At 38.0% G+C, this 13,988-nt stretch overlaps 2 protein-coding genes across 2 annotated transcripts; both read right to left on the bottom strand.

Annotated features, from left to right (window-relative positions):
• Positions 1-381: 381 nt before the first annotated feature.
• On the bottom strand, positions 382-4,278 carry LOC110651224 (uncharacterized). The gene is made up of 5 exons (XM_021806485.2): positions 3,975-4,278; positions 2,726-2,898; positions 1,374-1,443; positions 961-1,030; positions 382-881 (listed from the first exon to the last, which is right to left on the bottom strand). Exons 1-5 carry the CDS (start codon positions 4,159-4,161, stop codon positions 761-763), a joined length of 621 nt encoding a protein of 206 aa, XP_021662177.1. The 5' UTR covers positions 4,162-4,278; the 3' UTR covers positions 382-760.
• A 422-nt stretch (positions 4,279-4,700) lies between these two features.
• Positions 4,701-13,127, bottom strand: LOC110651222 (zinc finger CCCH domain-containing protein 44). The gene is made up of 10 exons (XM_021806484.2): positions 12,497-13,127; positions 12,117-12,196; positions 11,840-12,027; positions 10,509-11,475; positions 10,206-10,333; positions 8,678-8,737; positions 8,542-8,592; positions 8,319-8,389; positions 7,689-7,843; positions 4,701-7,581 (listed from the first exon to the last, which is right to left on the bottom strand). The coding sequence occupies exons 1-10, from the start codon at positions 12,889-12,891 to the stop codon at positions 4,892-4,894; spliced, it is 4,785 nt and encodes a 1,594-aa protein (XP_021662176.2). The 5' UTR covers positions 12,892-13,127; the 3' UTR covers positions 4,701-4,891.
• Between the last annotated feature and the right edge of the window lie 861 nt (positions 13,128-13,988).

The raw sequence follows: 13,988 nt of genomic DNA, 5'->3' as shown, positions 1-13,988 counted from the left end.
AAATCAAACGCTGGGTATCACATTTAAAATAAAAGGCTGAGCTATTAAGTAAAACGGTGCGTGTTGAAATAATTCAAGAATCATGCTATCAGAAGAAGAGTTCCCGCGTACTCTTTAACAGATTCAATAGCTGCCTAAAAGAGTCGTCAACCAAGAAACAGAACTAGTGACAGCCAACATTAGCTAAAATCTTCTAGTTTTCTTCTAGTCCCAGTAGAATTTTCTGTATATAAATCAATCTTCCAATCAATAATAATTATTATTCAGTTCATTTTACAATTTTAAGCTCCTTTTTTGTTCTCACTTTCACGCTCTCCATCTCCTAACCCATTCTTAACGATATGACACGTTTACAGTCACAACTAGTAATTTTGGAAGACATTTGCCACAAATGAAAAATTTTATTTGGTCTTTAAACTTTGTGAAATTCCAGGCACACAAGTGTGCAGTTCAGATCATCAGTCAAAGAACAATTTGCTAGCGGGCTCAGCTTTTTCTATCATACAAAAAAGCATTTTGTCCCCCACTCGTCTCCGCATCTATTCAATAGACAAAATTAACCATAATATCTTATTTTTGTGAATGAACGATAAAACATCTCCCGTACCACTTGCCGCGCATTCCATTGACAAGAGGGAGTGCAGATGGGGATAAAAGTGGTGTTAGGACAATATTACATAATCAAAGGCAAATAGCAGGTGAAGCATGATTCTACTTCATCTACCGATACTCTTCCTTCAGGTATCCAGAACTCACAGCCTCATTTTGGTCGCCTTCGGTAAGGGTACAAAATATCATCCAGGTTCTCTTTAATGTAATTCCCCATTCTCCGCATGTTCTTGGCCACCCCGGATGCAACCAGGTTCGCATTCCTTGTATACCTGCAATTTTGCCAAAAAATTGGATTTATTCATCAATGTGTCTTCACATACTGATTGACCATTAAAATAAAATGCTTGCCTGCTAAGGAAGTCATCTCCTGCAGCATGGACTGGTTTAGGCGTTTGAGGCTGATGAATTTCAAGGCCATCTTCAAGAAAACAATTGCCAAAACGTAAGAAATATGCCATTCAGAAAATCAGAAAGCAATGAACACATCATAATTTCTATACATAGAATTTCTTAAAATAATAATAATAATAATGAAAAGCATATTTACATGTATATGCAGATCTACCATGGTTATAAATGAGATAGATTGTCCCAGTATAACATATTGCATAAAGAAAGCACAAAAGCTCACAGGACACTGCATTTACTACCATCATTCATCAAGAGCAGATGCCAAAACCTATTATATTGAGAAAACATGTCTAGAGACATTGATTACACTGCGCACAACATGAAAGAAGTTATTGTGTAAACCACATTACCTTCTCTACCATGAACATGAGCCGGAGCAGATGCATTATCAGAAGTAACAACTCTTCTATCCACTAGAAGCTGCAGAAACTCATGTCAGTCAGATTGCAACTTTTTGTTATTAAGAAACCAGGGATAAAATAGAAGACAATAGCCAACATGTCACTTGCCAGAGTTAACTTAAGAATGAAGTTGCACCCTAAAGAAACCCTCAAATTGCAACAAAAATTTACAAACTCTATATGTCCAAATCATAACACCATCTATTAGAAGAATATAATCACATACATCGCTTATAGCCTTAGAAAAATGCAGTTAATAATTTAAATCAAATACACCCAATCAATCCCCAGTCCCCACCTTACTCCAACCAACCACCAAGGGGAAGAATGTCAAGTTCCTGATAAATGATAATAACAGGAATAATGGCAGCACCAAAGAAACATAAAACTATAAATGACAATAGGAGTGTAAGCAAAGTAGCTTAGTGGAGTTCATGAACAGGCAATATAAAAGCTTACTTACATTCATTTATAAACTCAAATAAACAAGTTTACAAAAAGTTTGGGCTCATTAAATGAATAGACATAGATATAGGTGAGCTTGGATTGATTATGTCCATGTACAGGCTCACTTATGTTTGTTTAGCTACACATTTAAAACTTCATGGTAATCAAGTTTAAACTATCGAAAATTGTTAGCATGCAATAAATTTAGTAGAAAGTTATCATTGAGTTATATTAAGTTACTAGATTTTCAAAATAATATGTCATATGAATAAAATAAATTTTTATGATACAAAATATTTAATTTAAAAATACAGGTAAATGAACAAGGAAAAAAGTAAAACTTTGTACTATACGTTGACCATAACTAAAATGAGAAAAGCGTTGCTTCCTCTTATTCAGAGGCCTCCTCCATTTGCAAATTGAGGCCATAGACTTTTGAAAGTGAACACACTCATACAGGGAATTGCTAGTTTCATATTTATTAATATCAAAAATTGTACAAGAGATAATAACCATTTTTGAAACAGGTATTTGTTAAGGTTTAGACTCTATTGGAATATTGCACTCGATAACTTTTTAATCAAACAAGCTTCAACATTAAAATTTGAGCTCAGTCAAAGCTTGAGATTGCCTAAAGTTAAGTGAACCAAGTACAAACATCTTGATACCTGGTTTAGCTCAACTCATTTACACCCTAGGTGACAAGCTGGTGCACTATGTCCATCAAACCAAGCAACGTTAGTAAAAACGTAAAAGCATATATACACTACTATAAATCGAACCATACATACTAAAAAGAAAAAAAAGCACATGCACACATTGTGGACATACAGAGAGAGTTGAAAAAGATAAACCTCAAGGCCCACACAGACTGGCAGTTGTGTTTTTGCCGCTTGCTTTTGCTTATCAGTAGAATGATCTTTGCTGACATACACTGAGTACCCAATGCAACCATAATAAAAATCTGTAAGAGTCCGGCCTTCCTTAGAAGCTTTATCCTCAGATTGTCCAACAATATAATTGGGAACTGGTCATCAAAACGTAGATATCAGTATATATCTAGAAGATACTTGACTGAAATATACATGAAACAAAGAAAAAATTCTACTACCAAATCCTGACCAAGATTCCAAAATGAGATTAGCACACTCAGAATCCAAAGGCAAGTGACTTAACAGCACTTGTACAACAAAGCAAGCAACGCAACACATTGCACACAAGCATATAAAAGAAGAATTGACTTCAATTTCAATCATAAATATTGTGGGCTTACTAATGATTGATAATGAATTATTTTTTTTATATAGTTACCTAGCATATTATCACTGAAGAAGTCTTCACCATGAGTGGGACCAAATCATTTGTTCAAACCTTAAGTTGGTCCAATCCAAATGAAAATTTTTATATTACAATGCTGTTATGCATTAGCCTCAAGATGATAAGAAGCAAGAAGCTGTGGACATGTTTCCTACCACGGTTGCAAGATTTCATGTATCTGCAATGCCCTTTGGTGCTCAAAGGCAGTGGACATGTTTTCTACACATATTCTTATAAAAGCAGATTGGCAACTTTGTTCTTGGCCATTTTGCCGTGCCCATCAATATCTTTACTTTGGTTACAAGGCATCAGAAGAAGAGAATTCATTCCCATAATCTGGCACTGGCAGGATAACAAGCAAATTCTACCAGCCTACTCCTATGTAGAGTAAGCAAAAGGCAACATCAAGAAGTCTAGAATTTCAAGTTAAGGAAAGGCCTTGGGAAAAAGCTTATTAGTAAAAAAATTAAGGGGTTTAGTTTTTGTAGCATAGAAATGGAGAGAGATCCATAACTAAGCTTTCCTGTTTCCTGAACCAAATTGACGTATTATAAATCCGAGATGAAACGCTGCAACATGAGGCGGAAAACACACAATTAAACAGGAATCGCCATTGTAGCAACATAGGAATCGCATCAAACAGAAAATCAAAACACCGGATAATAATAATAATAATAAGAATAAGAATTTAGTAATCAAATTAAGCAATCAAAATTAAGGAATTTGTATTTCTTCTGACAGTTTCTCAGAAACGAAACCGAAAATGAGAGAGAGAAAGATAGAGACCTTGTTGGAGGGTACGAGGGATGCCGATGCAGCGAGGATTGGTGTCGTTGGATTTGAGAGTGGAAGAGTAATAGAGATATCCTTTGCATGATTTACCTTTGGAACCTCCTTCTCCTCCAGCTTCTATTTGATTTTGGTTTTTTTCCGCTTTCTCGTCTCTTCCTCCTACTTGTTTATTCCCATCCATGCCAGCCTTCTAACCCTCCCTCTCTCTCTCCCCTTGTATAGCGCAAGAGGGCGCAATGGTCTCTCTCTCTCTCTCTCTCTCTCTCCCCTTGTATAGGGCAAGAGGGCGCAATGGTCCTGCACATCGTGACTTGGAAAACATGACGTCGTTTTTCCCCCTACAATGGTCAATGCGATGCGCTCCGCTGTTTTCCCGAAATAGGCTTTTTGGGATTGAGATTTAAAATATTATTAAAAACATAAATTTTTAAATTTTTATAATTAAAATATATTAAATTTAAATTTAAAAGCGTCTAATAATAATAATAATAATAATAATAATAATTCCACATTTTCTTAGAATCTGTGCAAGCTCCTTCTAAGGCAACAAGTCGCGTTTCCAAACCCTTCAAAGGGATAGTTTTATAGAGGCAGGCACGAAAGCCAGCATAGCTAGAGCACTTGCAGCACAGATTTAATTGCACAATTCAAAGTCACTAGACAATTAGTTGCAAGTATATATCCAAAGAAAAATTCCTACAGTCGCTTCTGCATTGCCTGTAAACGGAAAAAAGAATTTATATCTGCTGCAACACGCAGCTCTAAACTGAACTATCCAAAGAACAAATGTTGTGCCACTTTAATACTTTTACATGTTAAATTAGAACATTGACACGGCCAAACTTCCTAATACAATTGGTGATTAAATAATTGAATGCACACCAATTGCGTGGAACTGGATTCTAACATTATCATGGGTGCAAATAACTACATGATGCCCCCTTCTTGCAGTACCCGTTTTCGTAAAATTTACATACTCGCTGCCCTTTACCCTGAGGCTTGAAAGAACCTCCTCCTCCATTTCCGTAACCATATGTTGGCTGCCTGTTCCATGATGACCTATCCCTACCAAAACCTGAATCTCGACCTTGAAAATAGTTATTAAGGTGGTCTCTTGGACCAGAATATCTGTTGTCACCATTTCTTGGTTGGTTTCCCCAACTGCCTACATCACCTGTAGAAATGGCTGGATTTGAATTAGTTTGTTGCTGAGCTGATCCATGACCAGTCCCCCATGCCATGTTCATATTTCCTTGAGGTGCTCCCCTATCCAAGTTTGCAGTTCCTTTTACAGTTCCCCAGCTAGCATCTGCTGTTGAAGATTCAGGATGCCGTGTGTCAGAACCAGCTTCCAATTGGCTAACCGCTGATGGAGTAGGACTCTGGGTGTCCGAACCTGCTTCACCTTGGTTAACGGTTGAAGATGCCAGAGGTTCTATTTCTGAACATTGGTTAACTGAAACGTCACTGCGCTTTGCATCTCCCTCTACTTCAGCACTTGAGGAGGAATGCCCACTAAAGCTTTTTTGAGGATCAAGAACATTAGTCTGCCATAACCCAAGTGACTCCTCTGTTAAAGTCGACTTAGAAGGAACTGGAGATGCCCCGAGTGGCTCATCTGGTGCAACGGAATGTGGTGGCATCCGAGATAACTGGTGAGGTTTATCGGTCACAGTCAACTGAGAAGACATTTGAGTTATTGTGTGCGGTTCATCTGTTACAGTTGGCTGAGAAGGCATGAGAGATAGCCGAAGGGGTTCATCGGATGCAGTCAATTGAGAAGGCATTTGTACATCACCAGTGGAGCTCAGTGCATCACTTCTCCCTGGATCAGGTGCTGGGCTAAATGGCTCAACAGGACTAAAGCAATCATCATCAGAACCTGGCGTCAATTCCCCACCGCAGCTCATTTTTGATGTAGGAGAAGGTAATCCACCAAGAGATTCCATTGCTTCAACTTCAGCCAAAAGGTCTGAAACAGATTCATCAACTAAAGAGCAGAACTCATTGGGTTCAGGAACCATCGGCTGCCAAGTAGATGTATCAATTGTGGGGTATTGTGGGGAAGAATGTGTCAGTTGGCCAATTCCTGAAGTTGGAGTAGCAGCATGATCACTGACCCCTTCAGTCGGTTTCAGAGAAGATGCATTTACAAGATTTGAATCCCATTCCTCAACAGAAGGTTTGGCAGGAGTAGGAGAATATCCACCCCAGTCACCAGCTACTTCACGATGCTGTCCACCACCAACCACTAAACTGGACGCAGTGCTCCAACTAGGCCCCGAATCCTGGACAGGAACATTTGAACCAACAGACAGTTTGTTATCAGCAGCCTGACCTTTCAAATCCCCATCGCTATGCTTTGCTGTTGGACTAGGCAGATCAGAGAAACCTATTTTCTGATTCTGCTCAGATTTCTCACTAGACTTGGCCCCAGACACAAAACCAGAATTGGATTCCCATCCACTTGAGGAACTGTTTATGGCTTGAGATCCCCAGTTCTGTCCAGAGGATTGGCTCGAGTAACCCTCACTGTCAGCATGTTTATATTTCTCATCGATATTAGTTCGACCCATAGTGGTTGTGTGTGAATTTCCATCTGCATGGCATGGATTGGAACTCCATTTTTCATCCCCATGCCCTTCCCTTGCTTGAAGCAATGGAGTTTCAAAAAGCTTCCCAGAAGGTGGAGGTGAGAGGCCAGCCCAAGACTTGCCACCTTTGGACAATTCCCAACCTTGTAAGGAACTTTTAGCCAGTGCAGTATTGGTAATTGCAACATCCACAGCCTTAGTCCCTGTGGAAGAATGGAAGCCCAACTCATTACTCTTTACCAGTTCATTATCACCATTACCATGGACACTAACACCATTCTGCACCGGCTTCAGGTCATGATCAACTCCTTTATTGTCTATCCAAGTTACATCAGTACTCTGACTGAGCCCATGTCCCCACCTTTTACATGCATCATTAGAGGCAACTGTTGTTTCCTGAGGCAGTAAATAACTGTTGCAATGCTGAAGCGGCCCTTTAGGGAACCGGCCAACCAATGCATCAGTCAAAAGAATAGAGTCATCTTGCTTCTCATATATTCTCCATACTCTGAAATCAGGAGGGAAAAGCCCACTGGTTTTCCATTTACGCAGCTGGAGCATGGAGAATGGCCCTTGAAATTTTCCAGATGGATCCTGATAGCGCCACAGTTTTTCCGTCTCAAAGTCGATAACAGATGGCTCTCTCCCTGAAGAAAAAGGCGGCAATATAACAAGCCCGGGAAGTGATTCAGATCGTAAAGCTGCTTGACTATTCCAATCACTAGCTACTGAGCTGGTAGCACCTAACTGGTTCCTTGATGTATTCTGACTATTTAGCCTGAATACTCCCCCTCCATGACTCCATGTGGATTCACCAACTCTCTCATGAACCTGAGTAGTACCATCGTTATCCATATTAAAAATGCACATGCTTTTATTTCGTTTACATGCAGTAGCCAAATTCTTTTCTGCACTGTTTCCTACGTCCTCGTCAACTTCTCTCAGTGAAGAATTAAGCTCTGCACCATTTCTACCAACACAAGTTAATCTTGGTCTCACATGGTCACCTGCATATAAGGTTAAAAAGTTATCACCAACTAAACTTTCTCAAGAAAAAATTCCAATCATTATTATAACCACAAATTGTTTCACTTCACAAGTCATGGCTAAGGACCTGGATTCTTTTCATCTGATTCTCCAGCATCTTCCTCCGATTCATGACTTGGATCCATACTTGGGTCTGAGTGTATGTTGGGAATCTCAAGCAGCCTGCGCTCACGTTCCTTGGGTGACTTCAGAAGCTCTAATTTTTCCACACATTCTCTAAGCGTGCAGTATGGTCAAGGAACTACTAGATGAAATTCAACAAAGTTTTCCAGACATTTTCAGTAGTTAATACAATGCAAAATATATCACATGCTTTGTTTGAATACTAAGGAGACAGGAGAAAGGTACAACAACAACAACAAAGTCTTAACCCAAACTAGTTGGGATTGACTATGTGGATCCTTTTTCACCATTCAGCCCTATTTGAGGCAGCTGTTGCAACAGATGCAAAAACAGTCCAAGTCCTCTTCCTCACATAGAACCCCTGATCAACTTATCCAGCAAACATGCTAGTCAAAATGCAGTTACAGAATGGGATACCAGCCAATAAAAAAGTAGCATAGTTCACAATCAAGTGAAGCCAAAATTCGAAAGTTGGAATGTATACGAAGGAATAAATGTGAGGGATCATTCAGCAAACACAGCGAGAAACCAAATTACAAAAGAGATCAGAATAATCTCATACAGCAAAGGATATTCTTTCCTATGTCCCTTCTCACTAGCTCGATCACGAAGATGATTAAGCCGTGATATTTCTGCTTCCAGCCACTGGATCAGAAGAGTAAGACCATGTTTAAGAGATCAAGTTTAGTAATTAACAAAATCAATATGAAACCACAACACCACCATCTAAAACCTCAAATTCAACATTGGAATTTCATGTCATATTTATGCAATGAAACTACCCCGCTGGAACTCACATCACTAACTTTGACATGTTGAAGTGCCATTGTTTTCTCCTGAATCTCACCCTATAACCAAGAAAATAATTTAATTTGGGCAGAGGTACATATATTTAAGCTGGAACATAGAAGTGAACATTGTGGAAACACTAACCACTTTCAACCGTTTGATAAGCCCACATTTTATGCTCTGGCGTAAACGTCTGCATTCATCCTGGAGGCATAAATAGCACATCAATACCAGAGAAGTTGTACATTTTGTTTTACAAGGCTCCAAGTTACTACCTGGCTTGGCAGTCCCTTGATTGCCAAGTGTAAAAGGAGTATATAGTAATATTAGTGTAGTTATTGTGTACATCGTCACATGATTCAAATCCTAAAGAGGAATGAAAATGATATCAACTCAACCATTCATGATAAAGCTAAATATTAGAACCCTTTCCCATAAATCTCATAATAATCTAGGCCCCAGGGAACGAAATTATGAAAGTAAATCTACATAAAAAAAATCATCTCACACTTGCTAACGCTACTACAATGAAGTGTCCCATAAAAAATTCCAGAAAAGTAATCCTTTTCTAATTTCTAGTGTATAGGCATATAATCAAGATCAATCAAATGAATGATGCTTTAGATATAGTATAAAGGTGCAACCAATATCAGTCAAATGCAAAATGCTTTAGATATTGCTGTCTTATTCATGCAGATAATAATCCACATCATTTAATACTTTTATAATAAAGCAAATAAAAACTTTTCCTTTCCTTCATTTGATTAGTCAGAACACCATAAATATCGATCAGTTTTGATGAGGTAAAAAAAGAGGGGAAAAAAGAAATCAATTTTTCCAAGATACAAAGTAATGACTAATGAGCCTTTACAAAATGACTAAATAATAATTGTCGAGCACCATAAAGATTGAAATCCTTAATTATGCATATTGGAAATCGCATCATGAACCAAACTCATACTGGGTTTCGAATAAGCTTAAAAACACACAAGGAAAAGAAATGTAGTGCCTAAAATGCATCCTCCCACGATAAAATTTAGGGATAGAGAAATAATAAGGATATTAAAGAGAGATCAAATATTTGAAATAGTTGTTTACTTGCTCAAGAAAATCCTATGTAGCATGTAGATGATGCAAAGAGAAAAATATGCATTGCTAGCATGCATGTCCACTTTATAACAAAAGTATGTTTGCAGTTCAAATGCTGCGTGTGTGTGTGTGTGTGTGTATATATATATATATATATAGAAACAACAAAAACTGTGACCAAGATTAAATCCTTAATTCCGTATAATTGCTTTCCATTAGCTAATCCACTACAACACGAGTTGCACCATGTGAACATACACGTTTCTCCTAGTAGATGGTATCATGCAGAGGAAATTCATAGGGAGAAAAGGGAAATGAAAGAGAAGGTAACAAAGCATAAAGGGCCAGGAACTTCTATCTTTTTAACTTTATATCTAAAAAATTCAAGAAAGCAACATATTCATCTATTCATGTTAGATCTAAAAGAAAACTGACAATGGAGAATACAAAAATAAATCTTTTCTACAAACTCTTAAGGTTTGAAAGAAAAGAAATACAAACATTTGAAACAAGAAAGACAAGCATCTATTTATGGTATGCCTTTGCTCACTTCTATCAAGAAAATGGTATTATGCCTGCTCACCTCTGAAAACTCCTGACTTGAAATTCCATCAATTGATATAACCTCTTTCTTGTCCAAATTTAATATCTCAAGCATGATATTAGTTGTTCTTGAGCCAACTTTATATGATTCAGCCACCTTGCTAGTACCTAAACACGAAATCATCAAAAACTTACAAAGTTGTCAAACTTATGCTTCAAAATACAATGTTCAAAGATAAATCTTGGAGCATTGCTTTTTCCTTCTATGAAAGGTAAATCTTTGAAGCATTGGCTTTTTCCTCCATGAAAGGTAACAAGCAGCAAGTGGTCATGTGAATAATACCTACAACTTGGACAAGCCTATGCATATCTTGCTTTTGATCAACACCTGAAATTCTAATTCGCACGAATGACCCAACGACCTTTTCATGGAACTTCTCAAAGTCATCCAATAGGTTCTCCACCAAATTACGCTTTAAATACAACAAATTAATATTGTGAACATCTATTGCTGCATATTCATCTGGATTTGGATGAATCAGTGGTCCCCTCTCATCCATCTTTTTACGCGTTCTACGCCTTTTGTCATTGTTCGTAATCAATTGACTATCAATGCTTCCAGAAGCCTCTAACTGGCCCCCAACAGCATCAGCAACTCCCACTCTAACAACATCATCAGCTGGAGATTTTTCTTTTATAAGAAAGTGGTATTCAAGAAGCTTCAGCATTTCAAAATGACCCACACGTGGCTTTCCAAACAGAGTCATGAGCCTTGAATCACAAACAATTTGACATTTCTGTCGAGGATCACGAAGATTGTTTCTTTTTATGTATTCCAGTAAAAGACCTTGGGCGTCAAACTGAGATAGCACAGATGTGTCTCCATTTTTCATGTGTGCTACAAACTCCAAGAGCTCCTTTGTTGCCCATGTTGTTCCTTCTGGCAAAGGTGCGACTATGTCAACGTCTAATTTTTCCACAACTGGAGAGTTGTTCTCATTGAGAAGGTTTGGCTGATCCTTAGTTTTTCTTCTCTTAGAATGATTTGCCTCAACATTTTCACAGCAGTTGTCTAAACAAGAGCCTTTCTGATCATTACCATGATAAGTTTCACCTGAAGATGCCTCCTTAGGAACCACAATGCCAGCTCCTTTCCAGGAATTTCTAGTTTTAGGTAGTTCATCTCCCTTCCAAGGATTTTTAGCTTTAGTAAGCTCATCTATTGTTAAAGATAGCTTAGCTTTCAAGTAAACCCAGTAGACCTTAAAGAGATACTCCCAGCTACTTTTGTCATCAAAATCCACTTGAACCTGCAAAATTTATATGCAGGAGAAAACATCTAAACATGACATGATGAAATGGCAATTAATTTACTAACTATAGGTACATCAGTGTCCCAGCTCCAAAGAACTACCTAGCTTCAACAGAGTACGAAAGAATTTAGGAAGAATAAGTTCAGTGCTTCACAGCAGAGTGTAAATTAGTATTGGTGATAAAAAAAACAAATATAAAAAGTCACTGCATGAAAGAAACAATGGCATGCAACCCACAGAAGAGTAAGGTGCTAAAAAGACAATAAGAAGTTTTCTCCTATAATCTGATGCATATACGCTTCAAACACTTAATAAAATAAATTAAGCTAACTTAGCAGGCCAAAAAAGGAATTTAACATACCATTTCTGTATTTCCCAGCGAAATATTTTCAATCAGCATTACCGTTCTCATGCATGTTCCACAAAATCCTTTATTCCCTCTTACGCACACATAATCAGCATCTTTGGTGCATCCTTTACACAAGGAGTATGGACAAGTATAGCACATATAATGTGAAGCCTTCTGACAACGGCTACATATATGCCATCCTGAAAATAGATCTTAATTAGATGATCTCTAGCTGAAAACTCAAGTTGACAAATGTCCTAAATCGATGGAGCGAGATTTAGACACATACCGCAATTCCATTTAGCTTTTGATCTAAAGAATGCTTCGTCCCTCTTGATACAAGCCGGATGATATGCCTTAGGGCAGCCCCTACCACGTATGAACCCAAAACAATTAAGCAAGTGAATAGCATCGGAGAGCACAAAGACTACATATGCAAACTATGAAACTAATACAGCAATAAAATCTTAAAATCCATTTGGTACCAAAAAAATCTCAAAAAAAAAAAAAACTTACATCCCTTTTAAGTAAAAAGCCCCGTTATGTCGCTTAACAAAGATTCGCTCTCCTACTAGTACTAGGGCTTAGTTGCAGCTAAATTTTCCCCTTCCAGTACCAAATTTTCACGGCAACCAAACAGAAAATTAAGAAAAAAACAAAGCAACTCACCGGCGATCACAAAGCACGAGGCTGCCACCATCAAAACAAATAAAGCAAACATCCTCCTCATCTTTCTTCTTAATCAGGGACGGAGTTGGTGGCCTGGTTTTCCCATGAATTCTCGGAGGCCGACCACGCTTCCGCTTGACCGTACTTATATCGGCAACCGCAACTTTAGCTACAGTTCTAACCTTTATATCCGGCATAGTAACATCTCCTGTCACTGCCGCTACTGCAGGCGAAGGTCCAACGAGCAGCGAATCATCCATTTCCCGAATCGTCTGGCATTGATCGATGGTCATAAGGTCGGAGCCACTTAAAGAATTGTCAAAAATCAGCTGCTCTGTATCTTCTTGACTAGAAGGTCTATACTCCTCCACCTGCTGCTGCTGCTGTTGTTCCATGTATTTGAAAAGAATAGAACAGAATAAAATTCAATTGAATTTGAGAGAATTACTGTACTCTACATACTGATTAGATTGAAATCCAGATGAGAGAAGAGAAAGATGAGGGGCTCATTGAAAGTTCAGAAAACCCTAGGTTTGATTTTAGTATTTTGGAGGAGGTGGTCATCGTTGATGAAGAAAGAAAACAACTATAGTGGGCACATGGAAATAGGCTGGTTAAGGATGTGACAGGGCATTTTCCTTTTTAGCGTTTGTGTTGTGTGCATAAAATTTTTTACTCACAGTGGTCGGCGATTAATTTTTCCCACGCCTTGATTAAATTACCATTTAGTTTCTGGACTAATAATAAATCTAAAATGTAACCTATATATTCTAATATTACTTCATAAAATGATAGTTGTAATAAATAGCATATTATTATTTTAATATTAAAATTAAGAATTAGATCCCATCCTTTTAATAAGCTTAAAAGGCGGAGATATTTACATTTTAAGAAAAGTGGAAGTAAAAAGAGTAGGACGAAACGAAAGCTTCCAAAAGGAGAGGCCACTTAGGGTTTTTAGCGAGAAGGGAAATGAATGAATAATGAGAAAGATTTGAAGGAAGGAGACTGGAGACGTCAAACGCGGCATTTTGATTCTTGTCAAAAAAAAAAAAATCTCATAGAGTTAGCACCACGTGGCCACTAGTGGGATTGTTTTACGTACCAAGAAAGATGAAGAGATTGGACACTGGCGCAGGACCGCCTTTTTGGAAATTTGTTTCTATTTCTCTTTAAAATGCTTTAAACAAGAATCCAGCGTCACCCTCTTCCTCTGTTTTCTATTGCTCTTTTATTATGCTTTCTCTGGTTTCTCCTTTTCATATATATAGAAAAGCATAATTTAGTAATTTTCTTTTCAATTAAGGGCATTTTACATGACGTTCTCTCAGAGCTCTACAAGGAACATGGTGAACACAAATAGGCTCGAGACACACACACACGCATTAACTCTGTTCCTGAGTTCCTTGCTTAATCTCCTACGTCAGTTTCCATGATAATGCCATGAAACTGCTCTGTAAATTTCACACGCGAATTGTTTCGTGGCCTAAAG

The sequence above is a fragment of the Hevea brasiliensis genome, chromosome 16 (assembly GCF_030052815.1).
Source record: "Hevea brasiliensis isolate MT/VB/25A 57/8 chromosome 16, ASM3005281v1, whole genome shotgun sequence".
In the NCBI taxonomy this organism is placed as follows: domain Eukaryota; kingdom Viridiplantae; phylum Streptophyta; class Magnoliopsida; order Malpighiales; family Euphorbiaceae; genus Hevea; species Hevea brasiliensis.
Note: the sequence above shows the minus strand (reverse complement) of the source record. Positions and strands in the feature narration are given on the sequence as shown.

Excerpts from the sequence above, each read along its gene's own strand:
- LOC110651222 (XM_021806484.2), bottom strand. The coding sequence starts at position 12,891 with ATGGAACAACAGCAGCAGCAGCAGGTGGAGGAGTATAGACCTTCTAGT. Across the intron at positions 12,028-12,116 it reads AAAAGCTAAATGGAATTGCG|GATGGCATATATGTAGCCGT; the intron begins GTATGTGTCTAA and ends ATCTATTTTCAG. Across the intron at positions 8,390-8,541 it reads AACATGTCAAAGTTAGTGAT|TGGCTGGAAGCAGAAATATC; the intron begins GTGAGTTCCAGC and ends CTTCTGATCCAG.
- LOC110651224 (XM_021806485.2), bottom strand. The coding sequence starts at position 4,161 with ATGGATGGGAATAAACAAGTAGGAGGAAGAGACGAGAAAGCGGAAAAA. Across the intron at positions 2,899-3,974 it reads CCCTCGTACCCTCCAACAAG|TTCCCAATTATATTGTTGGA; the intron begins GTCTCTATCTTT and ends TTTGATGACCAG. Across the intron at positions 1,031-1,373 it reads TCATGTTCATGGTAGAGAAG|ATGGCCTTGAAATTCATCAG; the intron begins GTAATGTGGTTT and ends GTTTTCTTGAAG.